This window comes from Micromesistius poutassou (assembly GCF_964030765.1).
Source record: "Micromesistius poutassou genome assembly, chromosome: 8".
NCBI classification, from domain to species: Eukaryota; Metazoa; Chordata; class Actinopteri; order Gadiformes; family Gadidae; genus Micromesistius; species Micromesistius poutassou.
Genome location: NC_140278.1, coordinates 381,363 through 403,816, shown reverse-complemented (window position 1 = coordinate 403,816; position 22,454 = coordinate 381,363). Strand labels below are relative to the sequence as shown.

The window sequence follows — 22,454 nt, the reverse complement described above, 5'->3', positions numbered from 1 at the left end:
TGAGCCACAGCAAGTTGTAAAAGAAAACTGGACATAGTGCAGCGTAGCTGTAGAAAAGTGAGTAGGAACCACAGTTAGTAGGATTTGGATTATTTAGTGAAGCGCGTAAAACAAGGTAAGCTGCGCTAACACAACAAGGTGACCCCATCAGTGTGAAAGACGCTGCGTACCGTTGTAGCAGGCCCAGTGCAGAGGGGTGTAGCCCTTGTTGTCTGTGAGGACAGGAAGTGTCTCCACAGACTGGGCGGCGTGCAGCAGGCCCCCCAGCACGCCGATGTGCCCGCAGGCTGCGGCCAGGTGCATGGGGGTCCGCCCCTTGCAGTCACGGACCAGGAAGTTGGCGCTGTGCTGCAGCAGGGCCTCCACACACTCCTCATGTCCCGTCACCGCCTGACAACACCGGGGTCCAATTAACACGTCAAGGGGATCAATCACAGGCAGAGTAACCTTCAACCCACTCATGTATCAAGAGGCCTTCAGAAGGTTAGGCGGGGACATTTCCGCTGATATCGGATATATGAACAAATGTGTATGAAGTCTTACTCACTCCTCTGTGAAGAGCTGTCCGACCCCACTTGTCTTTGGCTTCTACACTTGCACCCTTATTCAGCATGGAATAGACGCAGTCCGTGTGGCCGCTCAGCACAGACAGCATCAGAGGGGTCCTGAGAATCACAACACAGTCTCAAGTGTCTGGTTTCAAACACTGGAGATTGTTGCTGGAGTTCAACCGCTTCACTTACTGTCCATTCCCATCCTGAATGTCAGCGGCACTTGGAAGATCAGCATTTCCGATGAGCAAACGCAAACATTCTGAATGACCGTTGGTGGCTGAGGGTGGAGAAGATAAGTAATGTTGTTCAAAAAGGTCTCCACAACTCATGTGATACAAGGATGCCTAAACAAAGAGCAGTGTCCTTCGACCTGCGGCGTGAATGGGTGTCCTCTTCAGGGTGAAGTCCTTAACCAGGATGGAGGCTCCCTGGTTGATCAGGACATCCACACACTCTACGTGGCCCTTGAAGGCGGCCAGGTCCAGAGGCGTGCGCCCCTGGCCGTTCCTCACGTCCAGGTCAAGCAGGGACTGCACCAGCACCTCCATAGCCTGGTGGTGGCCGTGGTAGGCCTGAGAGAGATCAAAACAATGAACTGGCTGTATCTGTTGGTTACCTCAAGCCTTCTCTCTCTGGGGGTGGTGAGGGTCTTACTGCGAGGTGCAGCGGGCTGATGGGAGCTCTGACGTCAGAGTCGTTCATGATGTCCGTCCCTGAGGTCTCCATTAACTGAACAAGCAAAAACAAAGAAAGGAAAAGTCAAAACCTTCTTAACCAAATCAAGATTCTGGCTTGATTTATAAGGCCTCAGCATACACAGTTAGGGGTGTAACAATCTCTTTAAAAATGTATATTATTTTGGTGCACACACGGTTCAGATTTGTAAAGGGATAGTGAAAAAGATGATGGCTGATTTTGGGGTCACAGTCATGAAATTATTCTAAACAGAAATGCTTTATAAAAGCAGCCAGTAACAAAGAAGACATCAATAAGGTCAGTGACTATACAACATGAAGGTAGAGAATGGCAGAGGGCTAGTGATCCTTCTTCAGCCTTGTTGAAACCCGTAGTCTGGGAACATTAGGATTCAAACAAACTACTTATACTAGCGTCCACTAGTCAAACATGAGCTTTTTAAAGCAACACCGTCCGTACTACAGACCCCACAGACACTGATCTTTATCGGCCCCTCACAGATTTATCCTGTGTGTGCGCGCCGATATGAAAACCTAAGAATTGTTTTTGAATGATCAACTCTTTAAAAATCCACTACTCTAGTGATTAAACACAGTTTTACATTCTGTGGGAAGGTTAGTGCTGCTCCCCGTACTACAGGGCACTGGTCCCTGTAGCTCATGGTTTTACTTTGATGTTGTTGTGGCCCGAAGCATTGCTGCTCCAGCCCCAGGATACCACCATGTACAAATAACATAATAGTAATAATAATAATAAATATCGGCTGATCATTTTTGGAAATGTTTTACTCTCTAATATCAGTGTCGGCATTGTCCCCTAAAATCCATTATCGGTCAGCCTCTAATTTATTTCTATATAATATTTACATATAACTGGACCAAGACTGAAGTCTTACAGCTCTAATACACATCAGGAGTGTGTTACTTGCGTAATTCAATAACAGACACTCACCACATCTAGAGGCGTTTCGCTAGCGATCTGTGGAGGATAAAGGATCAACCATTACACATGACAATGGAACGGGACAAAATGGACAATGTAATAAAAGCCTCACAAAGCCTCACCAGCTCCAAACAGAGGCGATGTCCGTATGCAGAGGCGTAGTGCACCGTGTTGTACCCCTGATTGTCCCTGATCCCTGGATCGGCATCGTTTCGCAGCAAGTACTCAAGGCACCTGTTCAAACAACAGATACACTTTAGTCAAAGAAAAGGCAAAAGTCAACGCAACTGGAGTTATATCAACAGGAAGGGAGCATGCACGGGACTTGGATACCCCAACAAGGCCACAGCATTATTAACTTGAAATGTCAACAGACTGCACTGACTTCCCGTCGGTGTCGGAGGCGGCGGCGTAGTGCAGCGGTGTGCAGCCCCTCTCGTCCAGGTCGTTGACGCTGGCCCCGGAGCCCACCAGGGCAAACAGACACTGGTAGTTACAGTTAGCAGCAGCGTAGTGCAGCGGCGTTCTGGGGGGGACAAGATGCAATGAATACCATACTATACTAATATATATGAGATAATACCAATACTATATGTTAACAAATCATTTATTTGATACTTTTATTATTATTTACTATTATTTAGCAAATACTTCTTTCCAAAGCAAGCTACATTGAATTGTAAATACTAGGGGCGTGCATCTCTCCTTTATAGGACGATACGATACGTATCTAGATACATGCACTACCATACGTATCTAGATACATGCACTACCATACGTATCTAGATACATGCACTACGATACGTATCTAGATACATGCACTACCATACGTATCTAGATACATGCACTACCATACGTATCTAGATACATGCACTACCATACGTATCTAGATACATGCACTACCATACGTATCTAGATACATGCACTACCATACGTATCTAGATACATGCACTACGATACGTATCTAGATACATGCACTACGCTACGTATCTGGATACATGCACTACGATACGTATCTGGATACATGCACTACGATACGATTCAGGGACGATACATTTTAATACGGAACGATTCGATTCGTTCTAACGATCCGGTGCGATTTGATGAGATATGATTCATCTGATAGATAGTTAATATTTGTTTAATGTTAACACATACATTTTCTATTAATTAAAATAAGCCTTCTTTACAAAAGCCATTGCCTACTTTCGAATAGATCAACACAGTCTGACTCCGAGTTCGTCAAAACCCGAGGCTTGGTCAGGGGCTTTTGGAGTTACCGGCTGACGCAAAGGGTGTCCTTGTGCGTCTTAATTTGACGCAGGGGGTTTTCAACTCATTGTAAAAAAAAAAACAAGCTCACTGATTTAACGAGGCAGGGTTATTTGAAACAATGAATGAAGTTATCATGTGTGAGAGGTCATTCCTCCTCCTGAGTGTGCTTCCTATTTATGTCTAGTGTACCCCTACTGTCCACACCCCCCCCCCTCCCCATATGGATATTAAGAATTGTTGCCACGTCCCAGTGGTGGTGGTGTCATATAAATGAAAGAGGGCATTCAAATATACTAAAGTGATTCATTAGGAGGCCGAAGCCCTAAAGGAAGTGATGCAATAGCTAGAAGCCAGGACATTAACAAGTAAGCTACAGACCTGGGATCTTTTTTATATCAAAGAGGGTCTCAAAGGACGCATAAGATTATCTTAGGCTCCAGCCCTACAGGAAAGGCTCACACAGCATCATCAAATGCTCCATTGAAGCGCATTGGCCGTTATTGTAATGCGTTTTCTGCTGTGGACCAATGCAGTTTTACTACAGTCTGGTGTGAGACTGGGTTTAAGGGACGTGGTTAGTTTCACATTTTGAGGGGGTCTGCTGAAAAAAATCGGATTGTCGAATCCTGTGCAGCCCGCTCCCCCTTATGAAGTCGAAAAGAATCTCCTGATTGAAATACATTGGTTTAATATTGAATTAATTAAATATATAAAAAAAAATATATATATATATACATACACAATTATTTAGTTATAATATTATAAGTAGACCATGTAGCTATTATCATTATAACAAGATCTGTATCTGACCATTGACAATACACCTCCACCACTCCAATCAATGCAGCGGGTTGTAACACCAACTAACACGTGTACTTTTTCTATGGCGAGTGTAGTTCAGGTATAACCAGACAATCAAAATATTTATAACATAAAAACTAGGCTATACGTACAGCATATCATACAATGAACATGTAGAGTTAGACTATAGACATATGTATAAGGTTATACGCCGAATTTGGTTAAATTTCAGCCTCTGCTGGCCCACAACTAGATCGTCTTGTTGTCTCATTATACGCTTTATAAGTTAATTATATTGAAATTATTATAACCATGTAGCCTTTATTTTCTTGGCGTTATCATTACATCCTTATTCGTTACATCGATATAAATTATTGTTATAACGCGATCTGTATCATACCATTGACCATCCTTCTTCATCCTTCACCATTCCATCATTCTATGAATGAAATTCATATTGACGCTATGGCACTATATCCCTATTCTCACCCACCCATCTTGAATTTAATAGAGCATTTTCTTTGCTTCGAGGAGGTCTGGTGGTCTCTGTATATAATAAATAAATATATATAAATGAGCATGTGTACTTATTTATTTATTTCGGATAAATCTGAATTTTGTTTTGACGAATCCTGCGCAGCCCGTCCCCCGTTCAGGAGGAGGAATGACCTCTCACACATGATAACTTCATTCATTGTTTCAAATAACCCTGCCTCGTTAAATCAGTGAGCTTGTTTTTTTTACAATGTAATGAGTTGAAAACCCCCTGCATCAAATTAAGACGCACAAGGACACCCTTTGCGTCAACTGGTAAGGCCAAAAGCCCCTGACCAAGCCTCGCTTTTTGACAAACTCAGAGTCAGACTGTGTTGAATAGATACATGGTACAGGGACCATGGAATCTTTATTCTTGTTTCTTTATGGAATGGGGGAAAAAATGGAAGACAAATGTATAAATTTAGAACTACATGTCTAAATATTTGTTTATTTATAGACTTGATCGCTGTCCTACACAATTTACAAATAGCGAGGCTTTTGTCAACATTCCCCTCCTTCTTATAAAACCGAAAGGACTTCCATATGTCTTATTTCAGATTTGCATTTTGCCTGCTTGCGAGACTCGCGGGCAAACATACAAACACGGATCCGCCCACTTTCTAAAATGAAAATTTTCAGATCCGTACGGAAACTGAATGATATCAGGCTCAAGCTTCATGCAACCGTTTCGCAATGTTTATGCAACCGTTTCGCAATGACCGAATCGGTCCATCGACCGATTCTTGGTCATTTTAAATCGATTCAGGGACCCACGTATCCATGTGGTCGCATCTGTGTTAATCCAACCAGATACTGATTCATTACACCCCTAGTAAATACAATGTTATAATAAATGTTAAATAATGAAATATTCATTTAACCAAACTGTTAAAAAGAAAACTTCTGAGAAGGAACAAGCACTTGGCCATGGTACTGACCTGCCAAAAGTGTCCTTTCTGTTGAAGTCTGCTCCAGTGTTGAGGAGGAGATTGAGACATTCTAAATTCCTGGAAGGCATGAGAACAATAAGCAGAAATAACAGAAGGAGGCGAAATGAGGACTTTGGAGTGAAGAGTCCTTACCCCCCCGCTGCTGCAGCGTGTAAACAGGTCCTCCCAAAGTCATCTGGAGTGTCGATATCAAAGCCTTCAGCACAATAGATGGTAGTTAGCCACATACAGTATGAATCACATTATTTAATGCACACCACTGTCTACGTCAGATTTTAAACAATATTAGACGATTTGTTTACACCTATTTATAATTGGTTGACATAATTGAGTTTAAAGAACCTATAACAAGTATACTGTATACTATAACAAGTATACTGTATACGTTAACAAGTATACTGTAGGACATTCTGAATGTGGACTTTATTACATGCAATGCTATGTTTTGTTGGGAGTAAAGCCAGTAGATAAAAGTGTAATAAAGCATAGCATACCTGATGAGAGGAGCTTCCGACAGCAGTCGGAGAATCCACTCAGAGCTGCCAGATGCAGTGGGAACATCCCATGAACGCCTCGTCTGAAACAAACAAACTTCAATTAAACTCACATTCATAGGAACATAGGAAGAAAGTTTTGGTCAAAGTAGCTAAATGAAGCTGGTGTACAACAAAGGAGGGCCAAGTGTCAACCCATCCAAGGGGCTGGAAATCCTCTCTTTAAGGAAGTAAAGTGAAGGGAGAGCCAGATAAATAGAACTTGGCAGCCATAGTTAGCTGCAGCTGACAGCGGACAAGACCCTGCAGAAGCATTTATATGTACAATTTACATCCTAGACAGACATCCTAAATAGATCGCAGTGCATTTGGCATTTGTATGCATTATTGTAGATATTGAAATAGGTAAAACACATTGTTAAGTGATCTTATTTATCTGCTAACTAAGCAGGCTGCTTTATTAATGAGCAGGTACTTTGTACCAGTCAAACATGTTCTACTGCAGAACAAACAGCAGCGAGGGCCCCCCTGGGAGCCAGGGCGCGGCACACTCACTTGGCGGTGTCAGCGCCGTTGGTGATGAGCGTGTTGATCAGCAGCTCGTGTCCGTATCGAGCCGCGATGTGCAGCGGAGTGTTCCCATTCTTATCTTCACAGTCGATTTCCGCCCCTAGAGGAAGAGAGTGAGCCCAATTGAAAGTTACAACTCACCAAGGCTGTTTAAAGCACAGAATGTCTGGATTAAGAAAATACAAGGCTGATGGAGGGGAATGAACCAATAAGAATGTTTACCGTTTTTTATGACCGCCTGAGACCTCGAGAACCGCCCGTGGATGGCCGTCATATGGAGAGGAGTCTTTCCATCTTTACTCTGCATTGGTGGAGAACAAAGTCACAAGTTGAGCTACCAACTGATATTGTTGAATGAAAGCCTTTAAAGGTGGAGACATGAATCTTTAGTGAAAGTGGGTCATATATGTAGTCCAATAGTAACATCAATTTCTAATTTGGTGCCTTCTTGACCAAGAAAAGGCAGGCAGTGACTTTTTGGCGCTTGTGGATCGAAGACGACAACTCCCACAATGCCAATCAGCGTTCACTTAATGTAACATAACAGCCAATCAGCGTTCACTCCCTGAGGGACGTAACATAACAGCCAATCAGCGTTCACTCCCTGAGGAACGTAACATAACAGCCAATCAGCGTTCACTCCCTGAGGAACGTAACATAACAGCCAATCAGCGTTCACTCCCTGAGGGACGTAACATAACAGCCAATCAGCGTTCACTCCCTGAGGGACGTAACATAACAGCCAATCAGCGTTCACTCCCTGAGGGACGTAACATAACAGCCAATCAGCGTTCACTGCAGCAGGATGCAGCAGGAGGAGAAAGTGATTGTTACCATTTGCGGACTCCCGGAGCTCTATATCTAAATAATACAATAATATATAGGTATCTATATAATATAATATAATATATAATATCACGGCCAAAAGCTGTGTGGGCCTCCGGATGATATTATGAATTAAAGACGTTGACGTCACAACCGAATCCGCTGGGGTTAGTTACCGGACTACTTGCGGAGTGATACGAAAGACGTGAAAAAATCCATGTTCCTTGACAGCGGTCATAATATTCTTAGCAACAGTAATTATTGAAAAATAATTTGCCACTGGAAGAGCCGTGTAATAAATGATATTAATGATATTAATGACTGCGTCTCTGGTACTACGTCATTACTTCTTTAGCGCTTGTGTGATCTACCGGTCACACGGTAAATCCATACCGTAGCTCAAATTTACAACAGAGTACTCTCTATACGTCTATACCATACACCCCTAAGAGGGGCACTGATCTGTAATAGGTCTGTAGCGCTACCACCCCCTATAGGCGGGTTTGAAAATTAGGAACCAGTGGTTGTAGTTTTTTAGAGCCCCCCCCCTCTTACACTTCCTGCTTTAAATGACGCAAAAATCTGCATTTTGCGTCATTTAAAGCAGGAAGTGTTAGAGGTATATACAGACTTCTCCCGTCTCAGGGGAAAATGTAGGAATGATGCAGGAAAATATGGCTGAGTTTCTAACGATATAAAGCTTAAAGCAAATGGTTGAAGTGTCCCTTTAAGGGTCTTGCCAGTGTGTGAAGACCCCAGGTTAATTGTTGAGATAGGCCATGTGGAAATGTTAATGAGCCGTGATTTGGGTTAAGCTCAACCCTGTAGCCGTATTCTGACGTTAGGCAGTTTACCAGTCGTTGACCTCCACTGTATCCCCAACGAGTGCTGGGCAGCTCCCATAGTAGATCTTTGTTTTGAAGTGCAAACAAACTGCCCTATCCCACACACAAACTAATCCACAGGTTTGGATTCTGTGTTTACATGCCACTGTGAATGCTGTGAAGGACTGAGACTTGCTCATGAGCACGGTGGTAAATTTTGGAACAATTTACTTTGACCCACTGGTTGCAAAAACCTGGCTAAGCAGGGAAAATGCATCTATGTTGAGGTTCTCGTTTATGTACAGTCATACAACCGGGAACTGAGCACTTCATTCTGATTCAGAAGCGAACACTAAGGCTGCATTACAAAACACAGCCTCCTACACGTACTCCCGCGACTTACTGAAACGTTGCTCTGCATTCAGAATTATCACACTGCCTAAAATGCAGCAAAGATCTTCACTCAGAATTCCACCTGGGAGCCTCAGTCTCTAAGCCTGTGAGAGCATGCCCTGTGGCATGGAATCACAGAATCAAAACCTGCTCAAATGGACAAAATGTCCTGGTCAAGGCAGCTTGTATGCGCTCAGATTCGTTGGGACAAAACAAATATACAGCTATTGGAGCTGCTAAACAATTGTTTGGAATAATGGATTGATATGAGCTGAGGAAAATTATGGCTGATTTATATCTGGACATAGACAATGTCAACAATACATGTGGACTTAAAAAAACCGGCTCAGTCCTTTTTAATTACATATCCTTAAACATAATAACAATAACAGGTACTATACAAATTGAAGCTAAGAGTGATGAATAGCAGTCATTAAGGAACCCCAGCCAAGGGGCTAGGGGTCCTGCTCACCTTGATGTTGACCTCTGCTCCGTTGCAGACCAACAGCTCCAGGCAGAGGGCGCCGTGTCGCGACGCGGCCGTGAAGTGGAGTGGCGCAAAGCCCTTCTCGTTCACCTGGTTCACGTTGGCGCCGTTCTCAATGAACTCGTTCACCACCACGTCCTGTCCGTTGTAGCACGCCACGTGCAGCGGCGTGTTGCCGTACACGTTGGGCTCATTGATCTGTTAGAACCACACACACACGGTCAGCTCACAACAACACTACACACACACACACACGGTCAGCTCACAACAACACTACACACACACACACACACACACACGGTCAGCTCACAACAACACTACACACACACACACACGGTCAGCTCACAACAACACTACACACACACACACACACACACACGGTCAGCTCACAACAACACTACACACACACACACACACACACACACGGTCAGCTCACAACAACACTACACACACACACACACACACGGTCAGCTCACAACAACACTACACACACACACACACACACACACACACGGTCAGCTCACAACAACACTACACACACACACACACACACACACACGGTCAGCTCACAACAACACTACACACACACACACACACACACACGGTCAGCTCACAACAACACTACACACACACACACACACACACACGGTCAGCTCACAACAACACTACACACACACACACACACACGGTCAGCTCACAACAACACTACACACACACACACACACACACACGGTCAGCTCACAACAACACTACACACACACACACACACACACACGGTCAGCTCACAACAACACTACACACACACACGGTCAGCTCACAACAACACTACACACACACACACACACACACACACGGTCAGCTCACAACAACACTACACACACACACACACACGGTCAGCTCACAACAACACTACACACACACACACACACACACGGTCAGCTCACAACAACACTACACACACACACACACACACACAGTCAGCACGGGCACCACTGTTCACAACAACACTACACACACACACACACACACACACACAGCACTGTTCACAACAACACTACACACACACACACACACACACGGTCAGCTCACAACAACACTACACACACACACACACACACACACACACACACAGCACTGTTCACAACAACACTACACACACACACACACGGTCAGCACTGTTCACAACAACACTACACACACACACACACGGTCAGCACTGTTCACAACAACACTACACACACACACACACACACACACACACACACAGGGGCACCACTGTTCACAACAACACAACACACACACATCTGTGCACAACACCACCACACACACACACACACACACACACCTCTGTTCACAACAACACCAGGGGGTTCTCTTTCAAAAGGTAACTTATGCATGGATTTCCACTGTCAGTACATTTTATTTCAACACCTGTAGGGGGTCTGGGGGCTTTCTCCTCCATAGGATATAACATGTATAACAAAATAATGGAAAACAAAACCTCTCATTTAGGCATAACACACATTTATTGACCCCAGTGTACTACAAGGTTCCTAGATTCATACGAAATAGGTTTGGCTGCCCCCAACTCCAGTTTTGTTTGTCAACGCTTTACTTTGTTTTACTTCCCTGGAGTTAACGCGGCCAATGAGGTATGAAAAGTTATTTTTATGTTTAAGAATCTATGTGAAAGCATAACTGACTGTTTCTGTAACACATGTGAATTCTATGTTTTTATTTAGTTCTCACGGCATGTTTGGTGGTATCATAAAGGAAATGATTAATCTAATAAATGCCTGTGAACAAGAACACCTTGTGTCCATGATTGATTAACTGGAGGGAGCTACAACCACTATTAACTAAAATGGCCACAGTTCCTAGCCTGAATGTCAGATTTCAGCAGAAAGGTCAAGGCACTATTTGGTCAATTGAGATGATGGTGATTGACCTAAAAACATGGGCGCAAGACCCCAAAATATGTCAAATTTGCTTCAAGGAGCCAAAAGGCAGGGTTAACATTAGCCAATCATCATCAAACTTGAAAGGAAAGGCATATGGGTCAGGATGAATCAGTCCACAAATCGTCCAAATTAGGCCATAGGGGGCGCTACAGTCATAAGATGAATAGTGGACCTTCAATGCAGTCATATCCTACAGACATTAATTTGAACTCATACATTGAATGTCACATTTACTGTCTCCTCATAGCCTGCAAATATCCCTGAGGCCAATTGAATTTAATGAATTACTATTCACGCAATGTGGACTATCTATTTTAGAACCCTAACTTGCGTATATTACATCACTTTTGCTTTGTTGGATTCTCTGGAGCCACGTTAGTAAAAGTTATCAAAAAAGTTCTGAAATTCTAACAATCCCAACAGCCAAAAATACTTATTGGCACACCGCCACATTGGATGTAAGTAGCGATAGCGACACACCATTTTACTGAGGGTTCCGGGATACTGATCTGATCCACGGTATCGGGCAGATAATGGCCCAGTATGCTGGATCAGATATCGGAGGGGAGAAAAAATATGATCCGATGAGCACAGCGTGTCACGTGATAACAGTAGACTCCAATTTTTCGCATGTGCATGAGAGCTACCTGTTGAACAGTCATGTCGGCGGTGTGGCAGTAGTTCAACCATAAAGAAGAAAAAAGTGCAACAGCCCAATGCAAAATTTGCTTCATATATTTTCAGTTGGTCTTCCGTTGAGGCTAGAGCGTGATGACGTCACGCACTCTAGCTTTGGCTAGGGCGGCTTTTGCGATATCCAAAAGCGTGGCTATCACAAAAGCTAACTATTTCGGACAGGGCAAATGTTAATATTTGTCAATATGTCAATATTTAACCTAGAGACACAATGCTAAGCTTAAACTGTTACGTTATTTCTTGATTCACTGGCGATAAAATTATAAATTGATTGGAAATATGATGATTATCTCTTCGTCACATCTTCATGGTACATCAGTATTCTGTGTACCGTGTGCAATACCCACAATCCCGTGCTGAAATTGTAGAGGTGGAAGCTATGGAAATAATTGCCAAGAACAGCACATGGATCATGTACAACTTTTGAGAAGGAGAGAGCGAGAAGAAGCAAGTGCGGGTTCTGTGTGCATGTGTGCCTGCGCGCGCACGTGTGCGTGCGTGTGTTTGTCGCCAAATCAAAGATTGTACAAAGGACAGATGCACCACCGAAATCTGAAGATCGTTCGTCAGTTTAAGTCAATAGACCCGAATTTACACCGTCGCGTTCTTATAAATTTATTAGACAACAAAGTGAAATCTGTGCAGGATTGTCCCGCATTATGCTGGGTTGAGTTGCGGGATTTGAAAAAAATATGCTCAATACCCGCAATCCCGCGGTGAAATTTAAGCCCTGCACACACACACACAATATCTGATCTCAAATGTATTCAAACTTGATCACATTAGGTATTTGTTTAACTCTTTACTATATTTGTTTCCAACCATTTTACTATTTTTTTTTTTTAATGGTGTGCATGTTTACATTGTTTACTCTATTTAGACTTTTGAACTGTTCAAATAGTTTCACTTTATTTAAGCCATTTAACATTTCTTTACATTTTTAATTATGTTGCTTTATTAAAACATATTTTCCACCTCATTTTGCATTACAGCACTCATTTTCTGCAGAAAATACATTTTCTCGTTCAGTTCATTGTCCTGGACGACCAACCCTTTTCGGTGGTAGAAGATGTGGGGTTTCGATGCTTTCTCCAATTGAGTGAGATGTTTTTAGGTGGCAAATTGGCCATCATGTGCAAAGTACTTCCATAGATTTTATTATTGTGGGTGTGGGGGAGTGGAGAAGAAGATAAAATGGAGAGATCTATGGAGCATGGAGGCTAGCAGGATCAGATTCATGATAGGTGCTACATATGATGTACTCCCATCTCCCCAGAACTTAAATCAATGGTTTGGTGAGGATGAGACATGCACACTTCCTGTGTGTGCAGCCTCCGCCATATCCTATCAGGATGCAAGGTCAGTCTCTCCCAGGGGCGGTATACGTGGCGTCACAACCAGGTATTGAACAATTTGGCAGAGGCTGTTGATGATAAACGGAGAGAAGTTAATTCACCAGCCGCTAGTAAAGAGGGTAGGCAAATTTAATTTGTGCGTCAGGGGGAAAAGGCTAGACCACTTAGAGGCAGGCACAGAGCCAGGCAGCTAAGTAATGGAGGAGCCTGGGAAATGAAGGTGGATCTTAATCAGCAGATTGTTGTTCCTCCACATATTGTTAGCACTAGGCTAAGACTGGATATGCTACTGTGGTCAGACTTAGTGAAGATTGTTTATTTCATTGAACTTACAGTTCCGTGGGAAGACAGAGTTGAAGAAGCCAATAAGCTTGAGAAAGCGAAGTATGCGGAGATGGCTGGAGAGGCAGCACAGCGAGGCTGGAGTATGCGACTAAGGCCTATTGAAATCGGTGAGCGGGGGTTCGTGGCTAGATCTGCTACTAGCTGCTAGTAGTCTGCTACTAGTCTGAGGCAGGTGGTTAGTAACATGTCCTTGGCAGCAGAACGAGCATGTGAATGGCTGTGGGTAAGGAGAAAACATACTTCCTGGGGTGCAAGCTAAGGTAAGCCAGCTGACTAATGTGCTAACGTGTTTGGTCGGGGTTAGGGGTAGGGCTAGGGGTACGATGCAGTAAAGAGAGTATTTAGATGCATTAAATGTGGCAATGTGGTGGCAGCATAGAGGGGGGTGACTCCAGGACGCTGGTGTCATTGTTAAGCCCTCAGGAGGTGTCGTGGGCCTAACTTAACGAAACATTGGTGAAAGAGGTTGCCCACTTAACCCCTATGAAATGCTGCATATTGCTGTTAGTTGGGCCATTTGTCTTGTGTTTTTCACCAATGGTTGGTAGCTTAGTAGCCAGCGTGCTTATACGGTTGGTTTGGGCAGGGGCTTCTGAATATGTGATTTCCTTGGATTTTGGCACAAGGGATTATAACATCTGATCCTGTGTATTAATGAAATATTATTTGTTAAAGAGTAAAACAAAGTATCGGACTGATATCGGAATCGTCAGATAGCCAAAGCTTTGGTATCGGAAGTGAAAAAGTGGAATCTGGACGTCCCTAATTTTACCTTTATTATTATTATTTTTTTTAAATAAAAAAAATATTTTTTATTTTTTTATTTAATAACTTTGACCCTACATGGACCCCATTTTCCATTTTTCTGCCCTTTACCTCGACCTATACCTTTCGATGTTTGTGATATCCCAATGTCCTCGGTCATTCCGTTCTACTTTCTACTTCATTAGTTTGTCACATTCCAAAAATCAAGTCTGAATAACAAGCTTACTTGTTGATGTATTGTTTCTCCTTCTGACAAATGTACTTATTGTAAGTCGCTTTGGATAAAAGCGAAAATGCCCAAAATGTAAATGTACTTTGTAAGAATAATCAAATCTCCTGAAAATGTCGCGCCGTCAATCAAATCTTGTCGCAGGTTTGTGCCGCGACAAATTTCGCCCGATTCGCGTCTCTACGTTGACTCTGTATTGAAACGTGTCGCACCGCCGTGTTTGGTGTGAACAGTTAGGATCGACATGATTCAAGTGGATGATATGTTTTTTGCAAACTGGCAGTTTGCCAAAAAGCAACTAGTTTGCAGGTATGTCATTTGACATGAGCTGTAGGAGCCTTTGAGCAGTGAAATAAGCCATACAGTAAATTTAACAACATTTCTTGTCTTTAACGCTTCAATTCGATTTTCTCTATGTGAATCTACGCTGAAATGTTGCCTGAATGCTGACCATAATTACGATAATTGGCGTATTGGTTTCTTAGTGTTATAGCCAAAATTTAAAAAAAAAAAATTGCGAGAGACTCACATCCACCCCCATGTCGAGAAGATATTTGACCACGCTGATCATACCGCTGGATGCGGCAGCATGCAGTGGCGTGTATGACTTCTTATCCTTGCAGGCCACCTCTGCTCCATGGGAGGCCAGCAGCTTCACCACTTCAATGTGACCTAGAAGATCAAAGATTGACAGTGAGTACTTACACACATTACAGTCATCACAATTTCAAGGCACTTTGAAATCCAAATGTAAAATATATTTGTTCAACAATTTAAAACATGTTATATGGCTAACCCGTAAATGTTGATTATTAACTGATCAGAAGAGTCTTGGTCGACAAAGAACTAACAAACAAATAACACTAATGACACTAGGGAGCTGGTTCATACTATACACTAAGGACACTAGGGAGCTGGTTCATACTCTACACTAAGGAGCTGGTTCATACTATACACTAAGGACACTAGGGAGCTGGTTCAAACTATACACTAAGGACACTAGGGAGCTGGTTCATACTCTACACTAAGGACACTAGGGAGCTGGTTCATACTATACACTAAGGACACTAGGGAGCTGGTTCATACTATACACTAAGGACACTAGGGAGCTGGTTCATACTCTACACTAAGGACACTAGGGAGCTGGTTCATACTATACACTAAGGACACTAGGGAGCTGGTTCATAGTATACACTAAGGACACTAGGGAGCTGGTTCATACTATACACTAAGGACACTAGGGAGCTGGTTCATACTATACACTAAGGACACTAGGGAGCTGGTTCATAGTATACACTAAGGACACTAGGGAGCTGGTTCATACTCTACACTAAGGACACTAGGGAGCTGGTTCATACTCTACACTAAGGACACTAGGGAGCTGGTTCATACTATACACTAAGGACACTAGGGAGCTGGTTCATACTCTACACTAAGGAGCTGGTTCATACTATACACTAAGGACACTAGGGAGCTGGTTCATACTATACACTAAGGACACTAGGGAGCTGGTTCATACTCTACACTAAGGACACTAGGGAGCTGGTTCATACTCTACACTAAGGACACTAGGGAGCTGGTTCATACTCTACACTAAGGACACTAGGGAGCTGGTTCATACTCTACACTAAGGACACTAGGGAGCTGGTTCATACTATACACTAAGGACACTAGGGAGCTGGTTCATACTCTACACTAAGGACACTAGGGAGCTGGTTCATAGTATACACTAAGGACACTAGGGAGCTGGTTCATACTCTACACTAAGGACACTAGGGAGCTGGTTCATACTATACACTAAGGACACTAGGGAGCTGGTTCATAGTATACACTAAGGACACTAGGGAGCTGGTTCATACTATACACTAAGGACACTAGGGAGCTGGTTCATACTCTACACTAAGGACACTAGGGAGCTGGTTCATACTATACACTAAGGACACTAGGGAGCTGGTTCATAGTATACACTAAGGACACTAGGGAGCTGGTTCATACTCTACACTAAGGACATGTTTCCACCGAGCGGAGCATTACAGTATGAGGTGCGACGGTGATTAGCCGTATCTATTTGTCAGTACTCCTCCGTTGTCCAAACGGTCTGAAAGGATGCCCAAAGGGTGGGGCTACTATGGTAGAAAATAATAAAGGCTTAAAAGGACACATCCGATTCAGCTTTTTTACAAGTACAGAGAAGGGTGTCGAAATTTGCAAGTATTGATAGGTTTTTGTTAGTTTCTCTGAGCCTAGGCCACTAGGGTGGGTAGGTATTTTATTTCAATTTCTCTGAGGCTTATATTTTCGAGTGGATACCACTCTGGTATTATTCAGAGTTGGGCGCGTTTTACCAGCTGATCATCCACGCACGTTGCAATTTATTTTCTATGCCTAGCATTGTGCCAGATTTGACTCTTATAATAGGTCTATGGTTTGACTGAGTTTACGTAATTATAACTGAAAATGGCGGAAAAGACGGTCTGGCAGCTGCTGCGGGATAAATAAATAAACAAATTGCAATGTGCATGGATGATCAGCTGGTCTGACGAGCAAGTGACGTAGTTCCCCCCCAGACGCGATTGGCTGATACGTTTTGCAAAACGTTTTGCAAAACGATTTGCAAAGTGTTTTGCGGATTGAAATGTCATTTGAATTTTGCAACACACGGAGCGTGGCGAAGTGCATTGCAATCACGGAGACGCTATAGCTTTTCAATTTGAATAAAGGAACTCAAAAAATTGGACAAAATGTTATTCTATTTTTATTGTTATAACTTTTGCAAATTTTATTGAGGATTTCATTGTCACTTTGCATATTAAAATACACTTTGAATAACGTATTTACAAATGACATTATTAAATTGCATAATGAATTGTCAATTGCACAATGTAATGACTTATTGAATTGCAAATTGCACAATGTAATGACTTATTGAATTGCAAATTGCAAATTGCATTTCCATTTGAATTTTACTACATATATGCTTCCATAGACGGGGCCTGACTGGCGACCACTCAAGCCCCGTCCACACAGAGCCGATTTTTTGGTGAAACCACATACGTTTTGTGCGTTTGGGCAGAAAACGCACTTTTCTGATACCACCTCCGAGGGTGGATCAGATAAAAACGGACCTATGCGGTTTCGTGTTTGGATTTATGTGGACGCCTGAAACGCAAACGATGACGTCATCGCCCCCCCCCCCCCCCCCCCTACCGGCTGGGGATGTTGCGTTGATTTTTTTTTTGCGTTGATTTTTTAATTATTTGATTTGTATCATTTTTGTAGCTTCGGGCACATCTGTTAAAATAAATGTTTATTTCTTCCAACGTCTTTATGATCTTTATTCATTCATTGTGCCACGGCCGAACTGACGGGGATATTCTCTGATATTATGAATCTAAGACCGCGTCGGGTTCTCCGACTCTCGGGTACATCCACAACAAGTCAAGACTCGTAGTGTGGTTTATCTCGGCCATGGGGGAGAATGAATTGGGGGAATGCCGTATACGGACGGGCGGTGGAGTGGCTGCTCCGGTGGGAGAAATGTTTTCAGCAGACAGTTGTCAACTCACTTCGGGTCAGCGATTTATTTAAAAAGCTGGTGCAGAAGATGGAGGAAGCCGGTGTCGTGCCAATGTAGTTACCCCCTATAATAAGTGTATAATCATCAACATGCATTCAGTACATACTACGCTTCGATTCCACCCAATGCTGAATTAAAAGTACATGTTTTTCTAAATGTTGCTCATCAACGAGGTAGTAAAGTAGTATCTACGATCTTTATTCCTTCATTGCGCCGCGGCTGAACTGACGGGGATATTCTCTGATATTATGAAACGCGACATGGAGGAGAAAGCGATGTTTTCAGTAGACAGCTGTCAGTTCACTTCAGGTCCATATAATTTCTCAGACGCTCCATTGTTCCGACCTCTCAGTCATATGCGGACTCCTCCGCCAGCAGATTACCGTCCACAGCACTCTAGTTGCCAAGTACTGAAATTTGTAGGCGACACCGTTCTGATAGGTCTAAAGGTGGATTTCTACTACTCCGTAATGTGCTATGCGTAGATACGGAGAGCCCTCTCCGTAGCTCTACGTGCACATCCAATATTTTTTAACTCTCCGTCGAGGCAACGGAGACGGACGGAGACGGCAAGGGCTGTGATTGGTCCTCTAACAAAATCATTTCTGGAATCACTTTTCCCGGTTTGACTTTACACCTTATTTACTTTGTACATTGTTTACTTTGCACATTAATGACTAATAAAACACCAAATAAGATTTGAAAAGCTTTGGAAGTTTATTTTCAACACTATTTACGTGGCTAGTAGTCAGCATAGAAGATCGATCGGGCGGCGAATTGCATTGTGTATCCGACATCCCGACGGAGAACTGCGAATGCGCGAGGGGTCTCTGTAGTTACGGAGTCAGATTACGGACATGGAGTAGTATACTTTGGCCTTAATTTAACAGGATGACGATAGCCACTACAGAAAAGAGATAAAATACTTTGTTGAGTATTGTGACAGTCATTTTCTGGAGCTTAATGTCAAGAAAACAAAATAACTAGTGATTGACTTTAGAAGGAACAAGAGAAACAGAGCAAGTGGAAATAAAAGGGGCGACTGTAGGAAGAGCAAACATATACAAATACCTGGGTGTTGATTTTAATGATGACATGGACTGACCATATTTCATCACTGCTGGTCAAATTGAGTCCATGCCTGTACTGTATGAGGAAGTTGCAGTCTTTTAATGTTAATTCTGATGTAATGAAAATGTTTGCTATGTCAGTGATATGTAGTGTGTGGAGCTACTGTGTTGTGGGATGGGGAGGGAATGCGGGGGTCACCGAGAAGAATAGGAGTGATCAACTGAACAAAAGAGCAGGAAAGATGGCATGGCTGACAATTACAATGGATTATAAAACGGGTGGCTTAAATCAAGAGATCTGATTGGTTCCCAACTGTTGTATATTGAGCGTATACACACAGCTAGGACGCCTGTTCAGTTTACAGAGTTCAGTATCACTCCGCGCCTAACTCAAACTGTTTATTTATATATAAAAGCAATAGCATAGTTCACTGAAGCCTAAAAACATGTTGATTGCTGGAGAGGGTGGAAATGTTGTAAAGCAATAGGCACACGGTGAGTGAACTCGATAGAAGGCTAAATTGCCGGTGAACCAAGCTACCGTCTCTAGCCTAGCCTTCTCTCTGAAGGACTTTCAGACTTTTCAGACTTTCGCTTTTTCAAAATTGAGGATGTCTGACTTTCATTTCGCCATACTTACGTAACCGTTTTATAAAAGCAATAGATCACTTCAGTCAGTGAAATATGCTCATTATACCACAGTTAAGGGGGTCGCCGTCCCTCCACTGCGCGTCGGGATGGACAACGCCCTTTAACTGTGGTATAATGAGAACATACCACAGCCTGTCGTGATCTATTGCTTAAGTTTACTATGACCGCCTGTCAGAAATGACAACTAAGATTATGCAGGACTCTGAGGGGTCAACCAAGCTAAGCGCAAAGCTGGGCTTATTTCGCTTAGCCTCGCTTCTTTCAGCTAGAGTTGCGTTCCATTAACGTGACTTAAGGGAATATCTGCTAAGTAACCATGGCAACTTATCCCACCAAACTAACCTGGTCGGTACTCGGTAGCAGGCTAACTGTCAGGCTAACTTGAGCGGTGTTTCAGAGAAATCCATCTGTCGGCAACAAGTGTACCATCAGAAGGTTCTGCCAACCTAGTCCTCAGGATTTTGTCATAAATGTACATATATGAAACGTACATATATCAGACAGCATATATTTTCACTAAGGGTCTAAGATTAAATGATGCAAATAAAATAATTAAATGAATTACCATCTATTGTTATCATGGATATTTTCTCAAAACATTTTTATACAAATCTATGTATTTGTATAAAAATATATTGTATATATCGAAATTATATTATTCCGAAATATGAAACCAGCAGTTGGGTGAATGGTCTAGCACTTGCCCTGTGATACGCGCGTCCAGAGTAAGTGATAGAATTCCCTTTATGTCAGAGAAAGTAGGCCTAACAATTTTTTGTATAAGAAATATGTCATACAGTTACTTACAGTTTCCCTAGAACCCAAATATAACTTGCAAAAACCCATGGTAAAGTTAATGTTAATATTAATGTTACTGATAGTGAAGCCATTGTCACAATGACAATGACACTGCTGCATGGGAAATTGTCAGCCACATAAATTCCATTCAGGTAAGTTTCTCGGCAGGCAGCCAAGACCACTTCTGTTGAAATAAATACTATGGTTAGTCAATTTAGAATATTCAGAGAAATAGAAAATAAATGGCATGAAAAGTTAATAATTGCAGTTTGCCATTCTTCCGGCAATGCCAGGCTAACACGCTTGTATGTGTCGGAGACCATGTCGAATTGACACTGCTCCCAGCTCGGTTCTGCTCTACCATGGCAGGTCTTCCTGGCTTTTTTCGGAAAGTCTATATTGCCTGTCCATCACTTTAGCCGTTTTCACACGTCCTCCGCTTTTTCGGCGCATTTGTATATCAGGACATTCGACCCTGAGGGTGATTCACACTTATTCACACTTGATGCCCGATATGCGGACATCCAAGCCGTTCCGACATCAGTAGAATCAACGGGAGGTTTACGGGGGTGGGCTTGCAAGTGGCGGAATACGACGTAGGTTGTAAGGTTGCAGGTGGTGTAGTTTTTTTTGGTTTGACCGCAGACGGCACGGAGGTAGAACGGGCAAAACTCATCACAATCATCTTAAGCCCAGTTCAGACCAAAGATTCGCGAGGCAACGACTTGCAACGAGACTGTTTTAGAACGTTGCAGGGGAAAAGTTGCAGCAGTGTGAACTGGTCGTCGCAAGGCGGCTGATGCCATTGCAAGGAGTCGCCGAAGATTGAACATGTCAAATCGCCAGGTCCAGTTTTAGAACACAACGATGTGGCTATTTCTCTTCAGCCAATCAGGACACAGCACAGAACAATTTAAGCTTATTAAATAGGCCTATAAGTTGTAGATGCTAACGGTATTATCTTTGGTTCCAGAACAACGATTGTAGATAATGTTAGGCTTGAGCTGATTCATTGACATTATTTTAACGGGACCACCGTTACCGTTACACGTTAGCCGTTGTTATGGTTACATGTTGCCAGTCCGACATGCTCCCATTCCGACAGTCCTGTGCACGTATGCAAATTAGCCATGTGCGCCAAACAGAAGAAGGGCCCTATCTTGCGCCCGGCGCAATTGACTTTCTACACCGACGCATGTGTCGTTGCTAGTTTGCACCCGGCGCAAAGCTGATTTTCCCCCGCAGCAACCAGGCACCACTACACTTGCACCTGGAGAGGCGTGTCGGCGAAAAGCAGGGGCGTGTTCCGGCGCAAATGATACTTGGTGCTATTTTAGTGATCTAAAAAATGCGCCAATGCAATTGCACCACTGTCCGAAAAATACCTGGTCTATAGCGGATAGCGCAGTTGTTGTTGCTATTTTGACGTGCCATGGTAGGTCGGAACTACATAGTCTACGCTTACACACACGTAGGCTATACACAAACATGCAAACTATTAACCTGATTTAAATATTATGATGTCAAAGATTATTCATATGTGTGAAATTGCATAGAAATAGTGTGTGGATTGTGGAAACTTTTTTTCCATAGGGCTGCATGAATGAACATGAATGAAGTATAGTAGGCTATGCCATGCGTTAAAATAATAACAACAAT

At 42.9% G+C, this 22,454-nt stretch overlaps 1 protein-coding gene across 2 annotated transcripts in view; it reads right to left on the bottom strand.

Annotated features, from left to right (window-relative positions):
• Positions 1-22,454, bottom strand: part of ankrd28b (ankyrin repeat domain 28b) — a 42,644-nt gene that overhangs the window by 3,274 nt on the left and 16,916 nt on the right. For both annotated transcript variants that reach the window (XM_084472210.1, XM_084472211.1), the window contains exons 7-21: positions 15,229-15,371; positions 9,334-9,546; positions 7,042-7,120; positions 6,805-6,919; positions 6,250-6,332; positions 5,888-5,951; positions 5,744-5,812; positions 2,578-2,718; positions 2,315-2,426; positions 2,202-2,228; positions 1,209-1,283; positions 925-1,126; positions 744-831; positions 548-665; positions 171-390 (exon numbers count right to left, since the gene is read on the bottom strand). In XM_084472210.1, the coding sequence (XP_084328336.1) occupies positions 171-390; positions 548-665; positions 744-831; positions 925-1,126; positions 1,209-1,283; positions 2,202-2,228; positions 2,315-2,426; positions 2,578-2,718; positions 5,744-5,812; positions 5,888-5,951; positions 6,250-6,332; positions 6,805-6,919; positions 7,042-7,120; positions 9,334-9,546; positions 15,229-15,371 (1,749 nt within the window). The remainder of the gene's footprint in view (positions 1-170; positions 391-547; positions 666-743; positions 832-924; positions 1,127-1,208; positions 1,284-2,201; positions 2,229-2,314; positions 2,427-2,577; positions 2,719-5,743; positions 5,813-5,887; positions 5,952-6,249; positions 6,333-6,804; positions 6,920-7,041; positions 7,121-9,333; positions 9,547-15,228; positions 15,372-22,454) is intronic.